General features: G+C 40.3%; 1 protein-coding gene across 2 annotated transcripts in view; it reads left to right on the top strand.

Annotated features, from left to right (window-relative positions):
- Positions 1 to 16,545, top strand: part of NDRG1 (N-myc downstream regulated 1) — a 72,205-nt gene extending 55,660 nt beyond the window's left edge. For both annotated transcript variants that reach the window (XM_007488363.3, XM_056823035.1), the window contains exons 12-16: positions 83 to 134; positions 4,906 to 4,953; positions 8,410 to 8,445; positions 10,219 to 10,270; positions 14,315 to 16,545. In XM_007488363.3, the coding sequence (XP_007488425.1) occupies positions 83 to 134; positions 4,906 to 4,953; positions 8,410 to 8,445; positions 10,219 to 10,270; positions 14,315 to 14,550 (424 nt within the window). In that variant the 3' untranslated portion in view covers positions 14,551 to 16,545. The remainder of the gene's footprint in view (positions 1 to 82; positions 135 to 4,905; positions 4,954 to 8,409; positions 8,446 to 10,218; positions 10,271 to 14,314) is intronic.
- The last annotated feature ends 4,030 nt before the right edge of the window (positions 16,546 to 20,575 follow it).

Below are 20,575 nucleotides of genomic sequence, written 5' to 3' on the forward strand. Positions count from 1 at the left end.
ATATACAAAGAGAGGAGTCTGGTGTTTCTTACTGCTGGTCCTTTTTGACTGATATTATTTCCTTCTCTCTGATCATACCTAGGTGCCCTGCATTGTTAGTGGTTGGAGACAATTCACCTGCGGTGGATGCTGTGGTACGTACGTAATGCTCAGTTTTCTGTAATTATAGCACTGCTATAGAGTAAGAGTGTTATCATCTAGAGTGTTGGAAAGATCTGGAAGATGAAGAAAGAGTAGGTGTAATGTGCCACTATTTAAAAAAAAAAACATTAAGCCAATTTGTATTTTCCTATAAGTATTTTTTCTCTTTCCTTTAAAAGCTCTAGACCATAAAGAGGAGGAACAGGGTCTGTAAAGAGGGAGGTGAGAATCCTGTTGTTCTCAGCCTTTATCAGACCACATCTGGAGTATTGTGATGAGTTCCGGGTACAGCCTGGGCAGAGATAAGCCTGGAGAGGTTTAGAGGGGAATGGAGGAACTAAAAATCATGCCCAGGGAGGAGGGAATACAAGAAACAAAAGTTGCTTAATCTAAAGGGGAAAAATGCTACTTAGAGGGTATATTTGAATTTGTTTTTGAAGAATAGATTTAATCTGTTTGATTCCTGAGGGCAAAATAGGATTATTTGATGGACTGTTTTATTGATGCTCTTAAAAAAAAAAATTACCCATGTCGGTGGATAGAGCTCCAGACTTAGAGCCAAGAGGACTTGGGTTGAAATGTGACCTCAGACATTCCTAGCTATGTGACCCCTGGGCAAGTCATTTAATCTTCAATGCCTATCCCTTATTGCTTTTCTACCTCACAGACAAAAAGTAAGGTTTTTTTAAAAAAAAGTCACTCTTGTCACATCCCAGTGGCAATCTCCTCTTTCCCTTGTAACAAAGGAATAAGTTAACAAATCGACACATTATCCATAAGTGCCGGAGTATGCCTTGGTCCACTCGTGTAGTCCACCCTCTGCCAAGAGGCAGCAAATGTGCTTTGCCAGCCATCCTCCGAAATCACATAGATCATTGCATTGAGGGTTTTTTCATCTTGTTTTCCATTACATAATTATGGTTATAATGTAAATTATTCTCCCAGTTCTATTTGCTTTTGCATTGTGGGTGGGAGTTTTAGGGAGGCAGATTTGGACCCAGCATGAGGAAATACTCTCTAGTGATTGGAACAGCCCCATGCAGAATTGGCCAACTCTGGAGAGTTGTGGTGGGTGTCACTGAAGGTGTTTTATGTAGGGGCCAGCTGGGGAGCCTGCTGTCGAGGAAGCTGTCTCTCTGAGAAGGGGACCAGAAGGGACTGGTCTCTGTGGCCCTCTATAGTGGATATATATATATATATAGTTAAGCAAAAAGAAGCCTCTCCTTTTCCCTCTCTGATAAAGGGCTAGAATTCTAATGATCAGCTTTGGGGAACCCAGGGCTTCCCCTGCAAGATCATAGATTCAAGAGTTCACTGAATTCATCTTCCTTATTTTGAGAGATAAAAAATGGAGGCCCAGAATCAGAATATGAAAAATGAGAATACAATGTGTTCATGCCCTGGTGAAGGGGGAATGGGCCCCATATGAAGAATGGTTAAAGGAACCCAGAGAGTTGGTCAGTAAGTATTTATAAAGGATCTACTATGTACCAATAAGTTAAGCCAATAAGCATTTATTTAGTGTATCCTCTAGGTTAGGCACTGGGCTAAACCTTAGGGATTCAAAGAAAGGCAAAAGACAGTCTCTCCTGACCAAGGTCAGGAGACCTCAAGGCATTCTCTTTTCTAAGATTTTATTTTTATTTTTTAATTTAATTTAAGATTTTTATTACATGTAATAACAGTTTCGAGCTAACATTCTAATGGAGGAGACAACATGCAAACAACTATGTATCAAGATACTATACTAGCTAAATGGAGAGAATCAGGCAAGGGAATGCACTAGTTTTAAGGGGGATTAGAAAAGGCTTCCTGTAGAAGGCGGGATTTTAGCTGGGACTTGAAGCCAGCAGGCAAAGATGAGGAGGGAGTGAGCATTCAAAACATTGGGGGACAGCCAGGGAAAACACATACTGGTGTTAAATTATTTAGGTCATAGGTTCTTCCCTTTTTGGAGGTCAAAACCTAGCATGCCCACTTTCTTGTCATAATTCCAGGTCTGAGTTTCTATGTTACATGAAGTGGCAGAGCTGAGGTTTGAACTTAGGTCCTCTGACTCTGAATCTTGGGCTCTTGCCAGGTTCTCTTATTCTTTTCCAGCATTTGATAAATAAAATGTTCATTGATAGTTGGGGTTTGGCCAGTCTCTAGGAGAGAGCAGATTCTGCCCTTCTTCTAGGTAGCTCTGCCCAGGATCCTCTGCTCCTTTCCAAAGTTGTTTTGGAGTTTGGGTTGTTTTTTAATTGCTCCAAGGCGGGTCCCACAGTATGTGTCATCTTTTGGCAGTCATCAAAGCCACAGAACTCTGCCAGCTACCCCCTATCCAGGGTGGGTGGAGAAAGAGCCAAAATCTTGAGTTTGGCTATTAAAGTAGACTCCTTCCTTTTAGCTATCCATCTGGAGCTGCTCATCCAGTCTGCCCCTGATACCCCCTCCCTCATGCCACCCCCACCAGGCTCCCGAGTGACTTCACCTAAATGTCATCTCAGCCTTAACTCAGAAAACCAGCTGGCATCTTTGTTTACTGCCCTGTTTGACAGGGATGGCCCTTCCTCTCAAGGCTTCTGTTGCTTGGCAACAGGGCCCTCTGTCTCTTTCCTCTGCATCTTCCTGGCTGCTTTTCATCAATTAGTTTTTAATGAGTACGATTGCCATTTTGCATCTTGGGCCTCAGAATGGCTTATTGAACTTTTGGGTGACACAGCCAGAGCCAGGGAGACTTGACTCTCTTGCCAGGTCAATTGAGGAAATGGTGATTATGAAGGATGCCCAGTAGGTGGGGTTCAGTCTCTCTGACTCTACTAGGATTCTGATGAGGGGACTAGGTAGGTTGGGGAAAAAAGTGTGTATATAGAATGTGGCCCTGTAAGAGACTCACACTCCATGGCCAGGAATAGAATTGAAGATTGTTGAGCTAGTCCTGGATCCTTCTACTAAAAAGTATTAATCTCTTGACCTTTATATATGGTGCTCCAAAAGTGTTAGTACAATTTTAAGTCATTAAAGCTTTTTGGACATGCTACACATCAGAACTTTGTTTCAAAGAAAAGTCAGTTTATGGTACTTTGACTTTCATTGTCTCCTTCAAATTTAAATTTTATAACATGAAGAATAATACTTTGCCATATCTTATATGATTTGCACTGTTTTATTTGTCAATTTGAGATAAATTATTTTGTTTTCAACATCACCTAAAATTCAAATATGCACATACATGGATAATGAAATACACTGAACATTTAGGGTCAAAAGGAGCAATAATTATGCCATAACATGAAGGAAAGACTGAAGTTGGGGGCAAAGTTCTGTTTTTGCTCCAATCTCCCTGAGAGTAGGAATTGATTCTTCCATCTTTGTATCCCTAGTGCTTGGCATATAATAAGGGATTTAATAAATGATTTTTGACAGCTTACAGCTACTACAAAAGCCAATTGTGATCTCAGATTTTATAAACAAAAAGATGGGGCTAGAATGAGAGGTGGAAAGCCTCTGAGCTGCTTATATGATGGTGAAATGTATCATGTGGAGCTCAGGAGCCCCCATTTTAGTAACAACACAGACAAATTGGATTATTTTCAGAGACAAATACTCAGGATAGGTACCATTTGGAACAGCTGAAGAACTGGAAATGTTGGAAGGAATGTTTAGCCTAGAGGACTAACAGCAAAAACTCAATGGGATATGAGTCTGGCCAACCATTTGTTAGGGGATGTTGAAGGGGAGAAATAACCCCTTCAGGTGTCTCTTGGGTCTCTTTTACAATTCAGAAAGTCTGTGAAATGGGTATCATTGAGAAAAAGGAAAAAGAATGTAGTTCCACAGTGCAGAACCAAAATTGGTGGATGGACATTATTGGGAGGGTAGATTTTGTCCGTACAAATGGATCAATTTCATCATAAGTAGGACTGGAAGCATTATGGTCTGCTGGAAAGTGATCTCCCAGTCACTTAAGCTGTTTATAGAGAGACTGTATGATAATTTGTAGGGGTTCTTATAGAAGAGTCCCCAACATTGGGTGGGGGTAGGATTTGACCTAGGTGTTTCTAACATTCTTTCCAATCCTTTTTCAGTTTTTAATTTTTTTCCAATTGATTCCAATTAATTTTTTCCAAATTTCCAATTTTTTCCATGTAATACATTTCCACATAAGTTTTATGATACAAATTGTCTCCCTTCCTCTTGCCCGCCCCTTCCTGGAGCTGGCAAGGAATTCAGTCTGCATTATTATACACATATTATCATGCAAAACATTTCCATATTCACTTTTGTAAGTGAATAGTCTTCTAAAACCAAAACACATACCCAAGTAAGAAAGTGAAAAATTATCTTTTCTAATTCATAAGTTGATTATTCTATAGAATTTTAGAGATGAGGGGGATTCTACTTAATTCACTTCATTTTATGTATCAAGCCCAGAGATGGGAAATAATTTGCCTAATACACATATAATTTTTTAACCCCTACTTCCTATCTAAGAATCAATACTAAGTATTGATTTTTAAGACAGAAGAGTAGTAAAGGCTAGGCAATTGGGGTTAGTGACTTGCCTGGGGTCACATAGCCAGGAAACATCCAAGGACAAATTTGAACCACATCCTCTGGATTCCAGCCCTGGCTCTATCTACTTAGCCACCCTGTTTTCCCACCCAATATGTTTAGAAAGAAACTGAGAACATGAATTTAGATTTTCCTTTTTAAAGCTGTGACTGTAGGAGTGGCATTTCTAGGAAAGCAGAGATAACTCTTTCCTTCTGTGTTTCACAGGTGGAGTGCAACTCTAAACTGGATCCAACCAAGACCACCCTCCTAAAGGTAATTTGGTAAAAGAATGGGCATTTTGGGGGGGAGGGGGAAAAGGAGGGAAAGAAAGACAGGTAGGAAGTTTTTATTTCTTTTTACATACATAGTATATTCCTGCATGTGGAAAAAGATATTTCTCGCCCTCAACGAGCTTCATTCTAGTGAGGGAAAACCATATATAAAAGGGAGCTGATAAAGTCTCTGTGGAGAGTTGGAGAATCATGGCCGCAGAACCAGAAACAGAGCCAGGAAGAGAAGGAACTGGGTCTGTCCCCAAAATGTAACTGCAGGAAGGAAATCACTAGTGGGTGAATGGTACCAACATGGTGGATGGATACTCCAGAGTGAGATAGTTTCAGGACTTTAGAGAATTCCTAATCAAGCTGTTAGTGAAGTCCAGAGGCAGATATGGAGCGGGTAGAAGAAAGAGATTAATTTATTAGGTAAATGCAAGTTCTCTAGGGAATCCAAGGGAGATTGAGCCCCAGTCTAGATCAAAGAATAATGGGAGAGTGTTGTTGCCAATCACTCATTCAGTCCACACACATTGTGTCAAGTACTGTATAGGGTCCTGAGGATAGAAAGACAAAGTGATCCTTGCCTGTAAGTAGTATGCATTCTAATAAGAATGACCTTGTTCAGTGAATCTAGTCATGTACTAGTACTCATGGCCACCACGCCTTCTCATTTTTGTCCCATGCTCTTCCATATCTTTTTCACAGAAAAAGGCCACTTCACGGGAAGACATATTTCTTCTTTCTTTGAGCTCCTCTTTATTAGATATCCTCCAGAATGACAACTAATAATAGCTAACATTTATATAGCATCTACTATGTGCCAGGCACTGTGCTATTGATTATTGTTTCATTTGATCATCACAACAAGAGGTCATTTTTATTCCCATTTTATAGATGGGGAAACTGAGGCAAAACTGGTTTCCTGACTTGTCCATAGGTCAGCTCTTCCTGCCTATATGCCCTATATGATTTATCTCCGTAGAGATGGACACACAGATATGGTACATGAGCTGTCTAAACCAGCATAGCCCATTTAAGGAGGGGGGTTATTTGTTCAGGGTATCTTCCACAGAGAGGGACACCTGCTGGCCCAGGAGCCAAGAGGCCAGAGAGCCTTTGACTCTCAAGGCCATTCATTGAAGGGCAAGCTCAGCTCCTGGAGTCCAGCCAAGGCTCTGCAGACTGTCTGTTTGGGAATGTATTCCATAATGGATTTTAAAAGCTAGCCTGAGGCCAGATTAAGAGCTGACCAAAGGCTATTGGATTTAATTTGCTATTGCTTCATAATAGATGTAACACAATGAATTGGTGATAAATAATCTGTTTCTGGTGGGTCACTATTAGGAGGCAGACCTGGGCTTGGGAAAGAGCTAGTTCCATGAGAAGAAGAGAGAGGAGGTCCCACAGGTCCCTGCCTCCTTTCCTCTCTCAAGAAGTCTTTGAGTTTGCTCAATGAGGGAAGGATCAGGGTACCCTAAGTAGGAGTCTTCCAAAGCTTCCAAAGCTGGAATTCCAAGAGGTCATCTTTTTTTTTTATCATTGTTTTCAAACCCCAGAGAGGGCAAGATGACAGTCCCACTGTCTGTTGGAGATAACTGAGACTGGAATCCAAGATGCCTGACTTTTTAAGCTAGTTTTAAGAGGTTCATTCATTCACTCTCTGTAGCCATCTATCAGTGATTAGTGCTTGTCACAGGCCTGGCATATAAGTGTGATGAAGTGAATTGATCTAGACAGCTCTCTTGAGCAAGGATGGAACAACCCACAAACACAAGTTTCTTTTTAAAGATTCACTTTAAAAAATAGGGTCAGCTAGGTGGCTTAGTGGATATAGTGCAAGACCTGGAGATGAAACATCCTGGGTTCAAATCTAGCTTATCTTAATTCCTAGCTGTGTGACTGAACAGTTCCCTCAACCCCAATTTCCTAGCTCTCACTGCTCTTCTGCCTTGGAACCAAGGAACTCTAAGGGAAAAAAGTAAGGATTATTCTTATTTATTTAAAGCAGGTGGAGGAGCTGAGACTCAAACTCCTCTGTCTCATGACTTCCATCTAGTTAAGTGTTCTCTCTGTTATTCCAGAAGTCTTCTTTGCCTAGTGTGATGTTCTTCCCCTTTACCAAGTGTTTTTGTGTCTTTTATCACATTTTACCCATTCAACAACCCTATAAAGTCAGGAAGAGCAATAATAACTAGCATTTTATAGTTAGATATATTTGCCCAGGTCAGTCACAAGTTTTTCTTAAGTGCCAGGCACTGTGCTAAGTGATGTAGATGAAAAGAAAAGATATCCCTGGCTCTTATGAGCTCACAGTCTTCTAGGGGAAATAGCTTGCAGACAGCCACATACAAATAAAACTAAACAACAGGAAATAATCAGCAGAAGGAGGGCACTAGCACTGAGGGGCATCAGGACAACCTTATTCTACAATGTAGAATTTTAGGTTGTCACAGTTGCATTTTCTAATGCTGGGTTTATTGATTCTGTTGTTTTAATTGTTTTCAGTCATATTTGATGCTTTGGAACCCTATTTGGGATTTTCTTGGCCAAAACTAATAAGAATAGTTTGCCATTGCCTTCTCCAGCCTATTTTACAGATAAGGAAACCGAGGCAAGCTAGTTTAAGTGACTTACCTAGGGTCACATAGCTAATAAGTGTCTGAGGCCAGATTTAAACTCACAAAGTTCGAGTTTTCCTGATTCCAGCCCTCCTATCCTCTCCACCATACCACATAGCATTTATTAAGTGCCTTTGGTGGGACTTTGCTAGGCATGAGGGAAACAGAAAAAAAGGCGACAGCACCTATCATCAGAAAGCTATTTATTCATTAAAAAATAACATTCATGCTTAACATTATATGCAAAATGTCAATACAAGGTGATTTCCAGGGAATAGAGAAGAAACCAGTGGTTCACAGAAAAGTCTTATGAAGGATATTTTGAACAAAAACTAGATTTAAAAGACAAACCTTATCATCTATCTTAGTATCCTTTCTAAAATGCAAGGGTGGCAGGAGCTAGGCAATCAGGGTTAAGTGACTTAACCAGGAACACACAGCTTAGGAAATATCTGAGGCTGTATTTTAACCCAGGTCTGGTTCTATCCACGGAGCCATCTAGCTGCCCTGAAAACTAGATTTGAAGACAATGAAGTGAAGAAGGGAGACAGACTCTGAATTACAATGGATGAAAGTTTTGAGGGACATCAAACTAAGGAAAAGCTTCCTTTGATTAGTGCTATCTAAAGAGGACAGCTTTGAAGATAGTAAGTAGTGGGTCAGGATGCAGTAAGTAGATGGTCAAGATGACCAGTTGGGGTGCAGATAGGAGAGTGAACCACAGGGATCCATTTTCTGACATTGCTGGCTTCTGGGACTTCTGGGATTTCCTATGGAATTCTGTAAAGTGCTTATTTCTCCTCCTAACCTGAATTTTTTTTCCCTCTTTCTAGATGGCGGACTGTGGAGGCCTGCCACAAATTTCTCAGGTAATATTTGATTATAATTGATGCTCTAAACAGTAATATTTATTTATTTTACATTGCAATACTGGGAAGTGGGATCTTGCTGCTTACAGTATTCAAGCCTTGCTGTAGCTTTAGAAAATCATCAGGGCATGTTCCAGAGAACAGTTTTGCAACAAGTCTGCCCACATTTTCCCCTTCTCCTTCCACCACCCCATCATCCCCCATAGTTTGTTGGATTTCAGCATTCAAGCCCTTAGCTGTGGTAAATGCCCACAGCATTTTCACAACACACAAAGATTGCCAGGGAGAGCTCTCCACCAGCACAAAATATTTAACTCATTTAGTGAAATTGTTTTTCATTAATCTCATCCCTAATTTCAACTTTCTTTTTTTTCCCCCTTTCCTCACCTTCCCACTCTCCTCCCCAGTCCCACATTCTTCTCTTTCATTTTCTCATCTCCCCCTTTCATTCTTCTACTCCATCTCCTTTCTCCACCCTTTGTTCCATTTTTTCTTTATTTTCTTTCTACTTTATAGTGCTCCAAATATGGAAGACATTCAATAAGTGCTTGTTGATTTGACCTCCCTCCCTTCCTTTCCATCCAAAATCTAGTCTAATGCTTTCATTCTAACGATAAGAAAACAACTCCCTAAAAATGGAGGTCCCTTCCAGCCCAAGTTCTACATTTCTACACTATTAACTTTCCTACACCCCATTTTTACTTATTTTTCACTTAAAAAAAAAACTCACTCCCAAAAAACAACCGTCGTGTCCTTTACGTGATTCATCTTCTTTGAAGTTTCATTTTGAGAGATGGGAGTACCTAGAAGACAGTTTGGCTTGCCAAACCCCAAAAGGAACAGATGGCTTTGTAAACAGAAACCTGCTTAGGCTTAAGCTGCCAGACATGTTAAATACCCACCAGTTACCCATGTTGGCAAGTTCCTGATGCAGCCTGCCCACAGCTGTCCCTGTGAAGAGTTGCCCTTAAGCCCTCACAGTCCTGTGTGGCAAGGGATAACCAGCCCCATTGTTTGAAAGGAGAAAGAGATCTAATCAAATATTTTATTTCATGCCCTTAATTCCTAAAACAAATACTTCTCCATAACATTTTATTGTGTAAGGCACAATTAGCTATGTAATTTCCCTAAATAACTGTATTGGCATTTTGGAGACCATGAAAACATTAGGGTGGCAAGGAGGAAAAGGAATCAATTTGCTTCAGAAATTTGCCACACTCCTTAAAATTTCTAAAGAAGGTCAAGCAGAGCTGGACTGCCCCTTAGGGTTCTTCTATTCTGCTCATTTTACATTTGGAGAAACTGAGCCTCAGAAAGGGGAAATGGCTTAACCCAAAGTCACAAAGCCAGCAAATGGCGTAGCAGGAGTCGCCATCATGGATCATGTATTATTGTACATTTTAGATCTAGAAGGGACTTTGGAGGTCATCCAAACCCTTCTTTTTACAGAAAAGGAAACTAAGGCCCATACAGTGTACTACGTATACATGATTTGTCCAGCTAGCCTGTGACTGAGGCAGGACTTGAATTGATCTTTCTGAATTCAGATCCATCACTTTGTCTACAATCCTGGGCTTCCAATGTAGATCTTACTCCCTTGGGTTTGAGAAAAGGCACCATAAGACCCTCTTCCCTCATTTTTCTCCACTTTTACATTTTATACCACCAATTCCCGGGAACCATTAGGCCCAGTAGAGGCTCAGAGCTTCAGTTTCCAGGTTGGAGAAGTGAACCACCTGACCAAAGCTTTCTTCTCCCCCCTCTCTCTTGCAGCCTGCCAAGCTTGCAGAGGCTTTCAAGTACTTTGTGCAGGGAATGGGATACAGTAAGTATATGCTATGCTTGTTTCCCAAAGCAGAAAAAGGGTCTGAGTGTCCCTCATCTAGGTTTGGGGAGCAGAGGGGAAGGTCAGTGGCCCTTAGGGTAGAATTTGGAAATACCCTAAAGCAGATGGAGTTATTTGCTCATCTCTGCTTGCTTGTAGCTATCCCAAAGTGGTCAATAAGATGGGCAATGCTGTGGTTTGTGGGGATTCCAACCTCCTTGGCCTTTGCTCTCCCATTAACACAGCATTTATCAGCTATTGTCAAAGATATTTTATTTTCCCAATTATATGTCATAAAAATCTTCAAAATCCAAATTTGTCTCCTTCCCTCTCTTCCTTCCCCCCTCAGGGATGGTAAACAATTTGATCTGGATTATACTTGATCGTCATGCAAAACATACTTTCCAGTTGGTCATTGGCACAGAACCTTCTAAAGCCAGTGCCTACTTTCTTAAATAATACATTCCAGTAGAATTGGGCCAGTTATGCCACAGTAAAGTCCCCAGTCTTACCTGTTGGATAATGGAGGGTACCTTGCTTTTAAAGCAGACATTTTCCAATTCTAGGTAAAAAACAGTTTTTAACATTCAGTTTTTTAAAATTCAAAATTCTCTCTCTCTTCCTTCCCTCCTTGAGAAGGGGAGTCATTGATAAGATTATGCACAGGTGACTCCTATTTCTATAGCACTTTTTTACTGTCTGTGAAAAAAAGATGATCCTCCCAACACCCCTGTGAGTCAGATAGTACAAATTTATCTCCATTCTCGGGGAGCAGGATAGGAAGGTCAGATGAACTTGCCTATGCCCTGAGAGACGGTTCTCCTTTTTCCACATGCTATGTGTTTCCAACACATCTAAGCCATGTGATGCCTATTTAATTCATCCTCTCCTATGGTCTACTTATCTTAAAACTAAAGACAGGGCAGCTAGGACACTGGAACTGGAATCAGGAGGCTCATCCTCCTGAGTTCAGATCTGGCCTCAGATACTTAATAGTTGTGTAACCCCTAATTTGCCTCAGTTTCCTTATCTGTAAAACTAGCTGGAGAAAGAAATGGCAAACCACCCCAGTATCTCTGCCAAGAAAACCGCAGATGGGGTCATGAAGAGTCTGAAATGACTGAAAAATAACCAAAGCCTTAATACTGGCTAACCTCTAGGAGGTAAGAATCAACTCATGAATTATGTATTGGCTAAGGTTTCTCTTCTCAGGGGTGTTTCAGACAAGCCCCAAGTTAATGAAAATGTTTAGTTTTCTGGTATAAAATGCCAGAAAGAATATATAAAATCACTTTGAAAACCACAAAGTGCCATAAAAATAGAATCTATGATTATTTGCTTTTGACCCATCATGAGGCAGAAGGCCTTTGTGTAACTATTTGATTTGAAAAAAAGAACGTAAACAGAAGCAAAACGTATGAATTTGCCAGTCTCTCTTGCTGAGGCTAAAGTTTGTTCTTCGGCCAGGACAAACATACCCATGGGCCAGTTCTGAAATGTAGGCTCATGCCCAAGATGATGCGATGATTTCCTGGATTCTCTATTTAGGGCTGTGTCAGTGGTGGCTAGTCATGGGCCACATTCTGAAAAATCTTGTGATGAAAGAGATGTCAGAGGTCAACCAGTCCAATCTTCTGCCTCCTTAGGTACCCCAGAGATAGCACTTTTCTGGTTGAATTTTTGTGAGGGAGTAGAGGAGAGATAAAAGAGCTTGTGGGGGAGTGAGAAATTCAAGGGAAGGTGTGATTTTTTTTTTTAATTTTTTTGATGGAAAGAGGATATTTGAGCACTTAATAACAAGACTCTTTTATATTATAAACTCCCTGATATTATATTCACGTTCCACTGAAAGCTCTGAGGGAAAAGATGGCATTATAGTCCTCTTTGTATCTTTAGAGGATTTTGCAAAGCTTTAGGAAAATTTTGAGAGGGACAGAGAAACCAAGTGACTTAACTCCAAAGTTAGATATATTGTGAGTGGCAAAGCTGGGAGTAGAGTTCATGCCATCTGATATCCAAGTCCAGAATTCTTGCTGTTGCCTGGTTCTGCCTTTTATATGTAGGCAGAGGAGGGAAGGGGAAAAGCATTTGTTTAAGGCTATTATTGTGAGTCAGGCACTGTGCTAAGCACTTTATAAATATTATCTGTGACGTAGGTGCTGTTATTATCCCCAATTTTAGTGAAGTTACTTGCACAGCGATTAAATGTCTGAGGCTGGATTTGAACTCGGGGCTTCTTGATCCACTGCACAATTTGTGTGCTAAATATCTACCGAATGAATGAATTTGAATTCATGTATATTCACTAATGCTTTCATATCTTTTTGTTGTTCAGTCATTTTTCAGTTGTACTTTGGCAGAGATGCTGGAACAGTTGCCATTTCCTTCTCCAACTCCAATGTACAAATCTTTATATAGATTCATGAATATATTCATATATTATATAAAATTTAAACAGATTTATAAATATATTTATACATTATGTGTAAAATTTAAATAATTTTATAAATATATTTATATTTTCTATAGAGATCTATTCATAAATTTTTACATGCAGATATATAGACATACATAAATATCTACATATGTGTGTGTATGCATATATACTCACATGTGCACATAAGGGTATAGACGATCCATGCCTATATATATGCTTGTGGTGGCACATGCATATCTATGGATACAGGTGTCCCAAAAGTCTTAGTATGGTTTTAGAGCTAGTTTAAGCCTTAGTGCTTTAAAGCTATCCTGAACCTTGTGGAATGCCTTGTATTAAATGGCTATCAGTTACAAAATGTCCATTCCTAGTGTAAGTTAAGGTCTACAAAGCATGCTACACATATTCTATCTCATGGGTTCTCCCAACAACTCTATACAGAGGATGCCATTATTCCTCGTGTATTTAGCCCTTCTCCCATCACTCTCAAAAGATTGCATGTGTATTGTGCCTTTTGAGTTAAATATTGGAACCTCCAACATCACTTACTGGCCAGTGAGATAACCAGAACCCACCAAGCCTCTCATGTTTCTTTACCTTGTCTTGGAACTGGTGCCAAGTCTAGGCTTTCTTCTATTTTTCTCCCCCAAATAAATGTATGCCCTTAGTTGGGGAGGAATAGAGAAAGCTGAGTCAGGCACTTCACAGAATATCCAGGATTTTTCTCGGGAGTCTTGGCTAACTGTTATGAATGGAGAGAAGGAAAAGCAGAAGTCTTGAAATCTACTTATTCCCACTTTTTTTGCATGATCCCAAAGAGGGGCGGGAAGAAGTCATGGAGACAGGGCACAAACCCCAATAATGGTTTATCCCAATAATGTGCATACAAGTATGGTGGCATATTCCCCTACTGTGCAATGGATGGTGACACCCAATCTATCTGCACATCAAATTGATTTAATCTGTTTGTTCCTTTCACAAACATTGCATACCTATCATGCACCTAGTAGGCTATTTGACTGTTACTGGTAGGATGAGGAGGCTTGTCTTGGAGCTATGAAGACAAAAAGACTCTAGGCACTCACAACCAAAAGGAAAAGTCAACTTGTGGACCAATATCTACAGACAAGCGATGGATAGAGCAAATGGGAAATAATGATCAAAATTTTAGATTAAGAGTGATTAGGGATGGCTTGTAGAAGTTGAGGTTTTAGTGGGAATTGAAGCATTCTAGGCTTGGGACACCCAGAGAAAGTGTGCAGAGCCAAAAAATGAAATGTCTTGTTCATAGAATGACAAAGGAGACCTGTGTTGCCAAATCAAAGAATATATGGTGGTGAACAAGATGTAAAAAGCCTGGAAAGTGGATGGTAGGTTCCAGAGGGCTTTGAGCACCAAACTGGGTTTTATATCCTGGATATATTTGATCCTGGAGGCAGTAAGGAAACACTAGAATTTTTAAAGAGCTTGATGACAGCATAGAATTCCTTTCTCGACTCTCTGATCCTTTTTTGGCAAGATGGAGAGTTGGACCAGAGGGATTGAGTTCTTTTTAGCAAGATTCCACCATGATTGCCCCCCCCCTTAAATCTCTTCTCTCTTCTCAGTGCCCTCTGCCAGCATGACACGCCTTATGAGGTCCCGCACAGCCTCTGGCTCCAGTGTCACCTCCTTGGAAGGGAACCGCAGCCGCTCGCACACCAGTGAGGGGACCCGCAGCCGCTCACATACCAGTGAGGGGACCCGCAGCCGCTCCCACACGGACACCCGCCTCGAGATCACTCCCAACTCCGGGAGCTCTGGGGACAATAGCGGGCTCAAGTCCATGGAAGTCTCCTGTTAGACAAGGGAGCCCCTTGGAGCCCAGCTTCTCCCTCCTGGCTCTGATCTGAACTTGGGTTTAAGTAGCTGCCTCCTTTCCCTCCTCCCCCAGCCCCACATCCCACCCCTCCTATATCACACTGCACATAACTTGGTATTAATCCAAAGCTTATTTTTGAGGGTGAGCTCTGGTGAGAACAGAGGGAGGTGGATTGAGGGAAGAGTCATTTCAATGTTGGAGGGGTTGGGGGTGTGGAAAAATGGGGACCAATTTAAAGCAAGGTCTCTTGATTAAATTGTTCACAAAGTTCTGATTGCTGCTGTGTTCTCTCACATCAGTCTTGAAGAGAGGCAACCCCCCCCCCAAAAAAAAAAAAAGATAGAAGAGAAAAACCTCTTTGTAAAAAACAAACCCTTAGGCTGGCCTGATTAGCAATAGTCATATTGGCCTTTGGTCAAAGGTACAGGCCTGTCTACTAACTTTGCAGAAAAAGGAAAAACTGACCCCGTTTGTAATAATAAGCAACACTATTTGGATGTAGGGAGGGAGAGTCCAGTGCATTGTGAGTGGTTTTTTTTTCTTTGATGAGGGTAAATGATAAAGCTCACATTTACGCTGGCAGGTTTTTGGGTTTTTTTTTTTCAAACTTAAACTATCATAACTGTAGATACTTTAAAATTACATTGTGCATTTATAAGCCTTTTAATTTTGAAGCATAAAACCCATTTTCTTCCTGAGGCCATTAACATTTGATCAAAATAGTCAATGTAAACACAAGGCTTTAAACATGATGAAAACTATTGACGGGCTTTTGACATTTCACTTTTGTGGGATTTTTGGCCTTACCATACCTTTCCTTAAAATATGGTGAGGGAACCTTCCTTTTTTCTTTGATTCCCACCTTACTTAAAAGGAATCTTCATTCCTTGGCAATTTCATAGGGAAGAGTTTCATGATACAGACTGACGTGTTTCTCCTCTCTGGCCCTCAGTTTCCTCATCTGTGAAATAATGATCTTCTAAAGATCCTTCTAACACTGATGCTCATTATTTTTCAATTTCATGCTTCCAAGCCCCTTCCAGCTGAATCTATGATTTTAATTTCATTTATATGAATAATGGGTAAGAGTTGTTGTGCATAATCTTTCTGTGGCCTAGGTGCCTAATGGTTGTAGTACTCTAACCATGCCTAAAAAATGTGGGGGAGAAGGATGAAGAGTTGTTGGGCTCTTCACATCGATCAGAATGCAGTCCTCTGCAGTTCCTTAAAGGAGTATTCTAGCATCAATTTGGTTAAACTCCCCCTATCCCCATTCCTTGCTGGGGGGAAAAAATAACACTCTGGAATCTTATATCCTCAAATGAATTTACCTCTCAATTCTATTGTAAAGAATAAGTGTTAGATTGGTGATCTTACCTATAAGAAGATAGTTGTGCATTTTGACTTTGGCTTAATCTTGTTAACTTGTTTAGAAATCATTTCCTGTAAAGAGGGCTTTTGGTCAAAAGATGGGCGGAGAGAATCCTTATGGGTGGGGGTGGGATGGGGGAGTGATGGGACCTGTAAGATGCAAGATTCTGAAATATCCTGCATTTTTTTCAGTTGACTCTCCCTCCACCTTTTTGGAGAAAGCATTGCCAAACAGAACAACCAATTATGATGGTCTTTTTGTGGACTGCTGGCTTTTGGACCTATGCTTTTAGCTAACTATGAATTTTCCTTTTGGAATGATGTTAATTGCAATTCAGCCTGTGGGACCTGGCCATTTGATACCCAGGCACTTCAGAGTTGGTAGAAAGTATATTTTTAGAGGATGACCCGCCTGGGGAGACGTCACTTGCCAGAGCCTCCATCCTTTGGAGGCTTCACATGGTCATTGGGCAGAAGAGTTGTTGAGGAAGCAGGAGTGACTGAGAACCAGTGGTGGACAGTAGGGTGTCAAGTCTATCCAGAAAGGTTTCTTAATGAGATATTTGTATTTATTTCCAAACCAATAAATTTGTAACTTTGCAGTTCCTTGTGTCTTTATTTTTGCTTTCTATATTGGTCTCTGTGGGGTGATGGTGGATGGACCATGGGTATTGGTCTATTGGTCACTTAGGTTATAGTAATTGGCAGTTCACCGGTTCCCCAAGTGTTTTTTCTTTCCTAATCCACAAAGTACCCTTGAAGGGACAGAAAAGAGTGGGCTTGTTGCTCGAATGTCCTAAATGAGTGGCTCTGCAGTAAGCCCAAGGTCATTTGCCCAGTGTTCTTACGCAAAAAAATTTGCCTACTTTTCCCCCATCTCCAATAACCAATTCAACTTTTTTTTTTTTTTTAGGCAATGGGGGTTAAGTGACTTGCCTAGGAAGTGTGTCTGAGGTCAGATTTGAACCTAGGACTTCCTGTCTCTAGGTGTGATTCAATCCACTGAGCTTTTCCCCCAATTCAACTTTTCTAACAGAAACATGCTTCTTAGTTAGATAGAAGACTAGAAATATAAATACCCCCTGAGAACAGAACCCAAAATTCCCAACTCATACTGAGGTATACACAATGACTTTCTTCTGAGGCAAGACAATGCCCCTTTGTGAAAATAAAATTTGTAGCCATATGTACATGCAAATATGTATGTATTCACATGTACTTATAACAACCACATGCATATAAAATATATGTGGTGTTAAACATTGTACAGATTGAAAAAATTGCAAGTGGAGGCATTTCCCAGATTTATATAAATCAGGTTGGTGAGATGAATGACCTATGGTAAGACAAAATGGTGTGCAGTTATTTGTTATAATCAGTAGGAAAGGATAACCATGAAGAAAAGTGAGTTTGGGGAATGAGAAAAATTTGAGATCTAAAAATCCAAACTTTTCTAAAAGTTTGTCCATCTGATATTCTGGTTTTTTTTTTAGATACGAAATCTAAATGTGAATAGAACCTGAATTGGATACGGTGTCAGAAATTGTCTATGCTGCTGATGATAATTCAGCCTTTAGTGATGGAAGACTTTACTTCTTTGTGACATCTCTAGAGGTGTACCTCATACCAAGCCAAAGCTTGCCTCTATCTTTCCACAAGTTCTGCTTCCCGAGCACCAGCAGAAGTCTAAATTTCATCTTATGATATGGGGTCTTGAAGGACTTTAAGACACAATGAAAATTAGGAATCTGGGTTAGAAGGTGCCAGAGAGTGTGCTGGACAGGAATAGAATATAGAGCAAATATAAGTCAATGGACATAGATAAGGGCTATGTGGGAGAGATGGAAATAACATTGATGGGAAGATGGAATTTAAGCAGGGAGATGTAGGAATCCAACTCTCAACTTGGAGGAAAGAAATACAGAAAGAGTGACCTGGAAGGCCATAGAATCCACCATGCAAGAAGCATTTATTAAACACCTATTGTGTCACATGCACTGGAAATAGACGATAATTAGTTCTTGCCCATGACATGCTTACAGTTTAGTTTGCCACAGAAAACATTTTGGATGTCTGGGATAGAGGTATGAGCAGCTGGGGAGATCAAGGAAAGGTGGCAATTCAGCTGAGACTTGAAAGAATCTAGGAATTCTAAGAGACATGGCAAAGGAGAGGCAGTGTGAAGATGTAAAGGTGGGAGATAAGGGGCTCTGTGTAAGGAATAATGAGAAGGTCTGCTTGGGTATCCCAGAGTACTCTTGAAGAGGAATATTAAAGCTATGAAGGTATCTTGGGGTTGGGAATAAAAAACTTTAGATGCCAAAAGGAAGAACTTATATTTGGAATTTTTGCCTAGTGCTAAATACTTGAAGCTTGTCAACTTCCAAGACAAGACTAGCATTGATCCTAGTGGTAATAGGAAGCCATTGGGGTTCATTGAGTATGGGAGTGACACCATCAGATCTGTACTTTAGGAAAGAGATGTCAGAAGGCTCTATTGTTGAGGCTGGGTTTTCTTCAGATCCAGAAGTCTTGCCACTGTTCCCACACTGCCTTCTTAAAAGGTATAATCACATGTATTCCTTGTAGGTCAAGAGCTTAGTGAGGACTCCATTGAGTGAGTAGTTACTGGTTTTCCTTATTGACTAGCATAGAAATACAAACTAGCCTGATAATGAAGATGCTCTTTAGACCAATTCCCAACATACCATTCAGGCTTATTTTAGGAGCTCCTGTTTGCTGCACAAGTACTAAATAGTATCCTAGGCCAACATACTGTCTTCTGCTTTAATGAATTCCTACACATCATAATGCCTAAAAAGAACTTTTCCCTAATCCCTGTCTCAGGATCCTCCATCCTTCGACATTCAGGTCAGGTCCACCTAGAGTAGTTCAGGGAAAACTGAGGTCATTATAGAAACTGGACAATTTATCCTAAGAAATCCAACTTGCTTTCCTCACTGTCTAAAAAGCAAAAATCAAAACCCTACTCTCCCTAATTTCCTTCTTACTGTTAAGATTCCACTATTCATTCTCTGTCTCTGTATGTCTCTCTCCATCTGTCTCTCCCTCTCTCTTTCACTCACACACATCCACATTCATACTCCTCTCTCACACACATACACAGAGACACTCCTCCCCTCTCTCACACTCATACACTCTCTTTCTCTTCCTATCTCCTTCCCTCTCCTCTCTCTCACACACATACACCCCTATCCGGTGAAAGTGACCTTACTGTTCCTTGATTGTGATACTTTCTCTTGGCTCCCTACATTTTCTCTGGCTGTCTTCCATGCCAGGAATGCTCTCCCTCCTCATCCCCACCTCCTGGCTTCCTTTAAATCTGAGGTAAAGTCCCACTTCCAAAGGTAAGCCTTTCCCAGTCAATTATAATTCTAGTACCTTCCCTCTGTTCTTTATTTCCAATGTATCTGATACATAGCTTATTGGAATATAGTTGTTTGCATATTATCTTATTAGACTGAGAATTCTTTGAGAAAAAGAATTATCTTGCCTTTTTGGTTACCCTCCACTGTTAGTCCAGTGCCTGGCACATAGTAGGCACTCAATAAATGTTTATTTACTAACTGACACAGAAACAGGAAGTCCCCAGACCAAAGCCTGCTTCAAGCACTTAATAGCTATGTGATACTGGGCAAGTCACGGAAGCACTGTTATACTCAATATTCTCATCTGTAAAATGGGGGTAATAATGACACCTTCCTCATAGAGTTGTTATAGGGTCAAATTATATAATATGCCAAGCATTCTTCAAACCTTTAAGTACTACATAAAAGTTAGTTATGAGAAAGAATGCTATCCACATCCAGAGAAAGAACCGTGGGAACAGAAACACAGAAGAAAAACATTTGCTTGATCATATGATTCAATGGGATATGATTGGAGATATAGGCTCTGAATTATCACTGAATTGCAAATAATAATATGGAAATAGATCTTGATCAATGACACATGTAAAACCCAGTGGAATTGCTCCTTGGCTGGGGGGGGGGGGGGAGTAGGAGGAGGGGAGGGAAAGAACATGAAATATGTAACCATGGAAAAATATTCTAAATTAGAATTAGAAAATTCTATTTTCTATTATTAGAAAATTAGAAAAAAATTCTCAATAGATAAATTAAAAAAAATAAAATAGATGGACAAAAGAAAAAAATTCATCTCATTAAAGGAGTTCCATTATTCAAAGGCTTGATGCAAACAGTCAACTTAGCATTTAGTAAGGGCCTACTATGTGTTAGGCATTATGATAAGTCCTGGGAAAAACAAACAAAGGCAAGAGTAGGCCTTTCTCTCAAGGAAATCTCAGTCTAATAGTGGAGATGACATTCAGACAACTGTACAATTAAGATGTAAACAGGATAAACTGAAAGTATTCTCAGTGAGAAAACTCCAAGATGTGATCTACTGTGGAATACTATTTATGAAAGCCTGCTCTGCTTCCATGCTTTACCAAGGGTATCAAAGATGTCCTCAGTTTGTGTATTGGTTATTCTCATAAGGATTTTGTTGAGATGGGGAAGCAGGAATAAGGGTCAGTGGCAAGGGCGTGTGAACTATGGGGCCAACTCATGCCAGCTCACAAGAGCTAATTGTTCATTTTTCAGTGTGAGCCACA

The sequence above is a fragment of the Monodelphis domestica genome, chromosome 3, assembly GCF_027887165.1.
Source record: "Monodelphis domestica isolate mMonDom1 chromosome 3, mMonDom1.pri, whole genome shotgun sequence".
NCBI lineage: Eukaryota > Metazoa > Chordata > Mammalia > Didelphimorphia > Didelphidae > Monodelphis > Monodelphis domestica.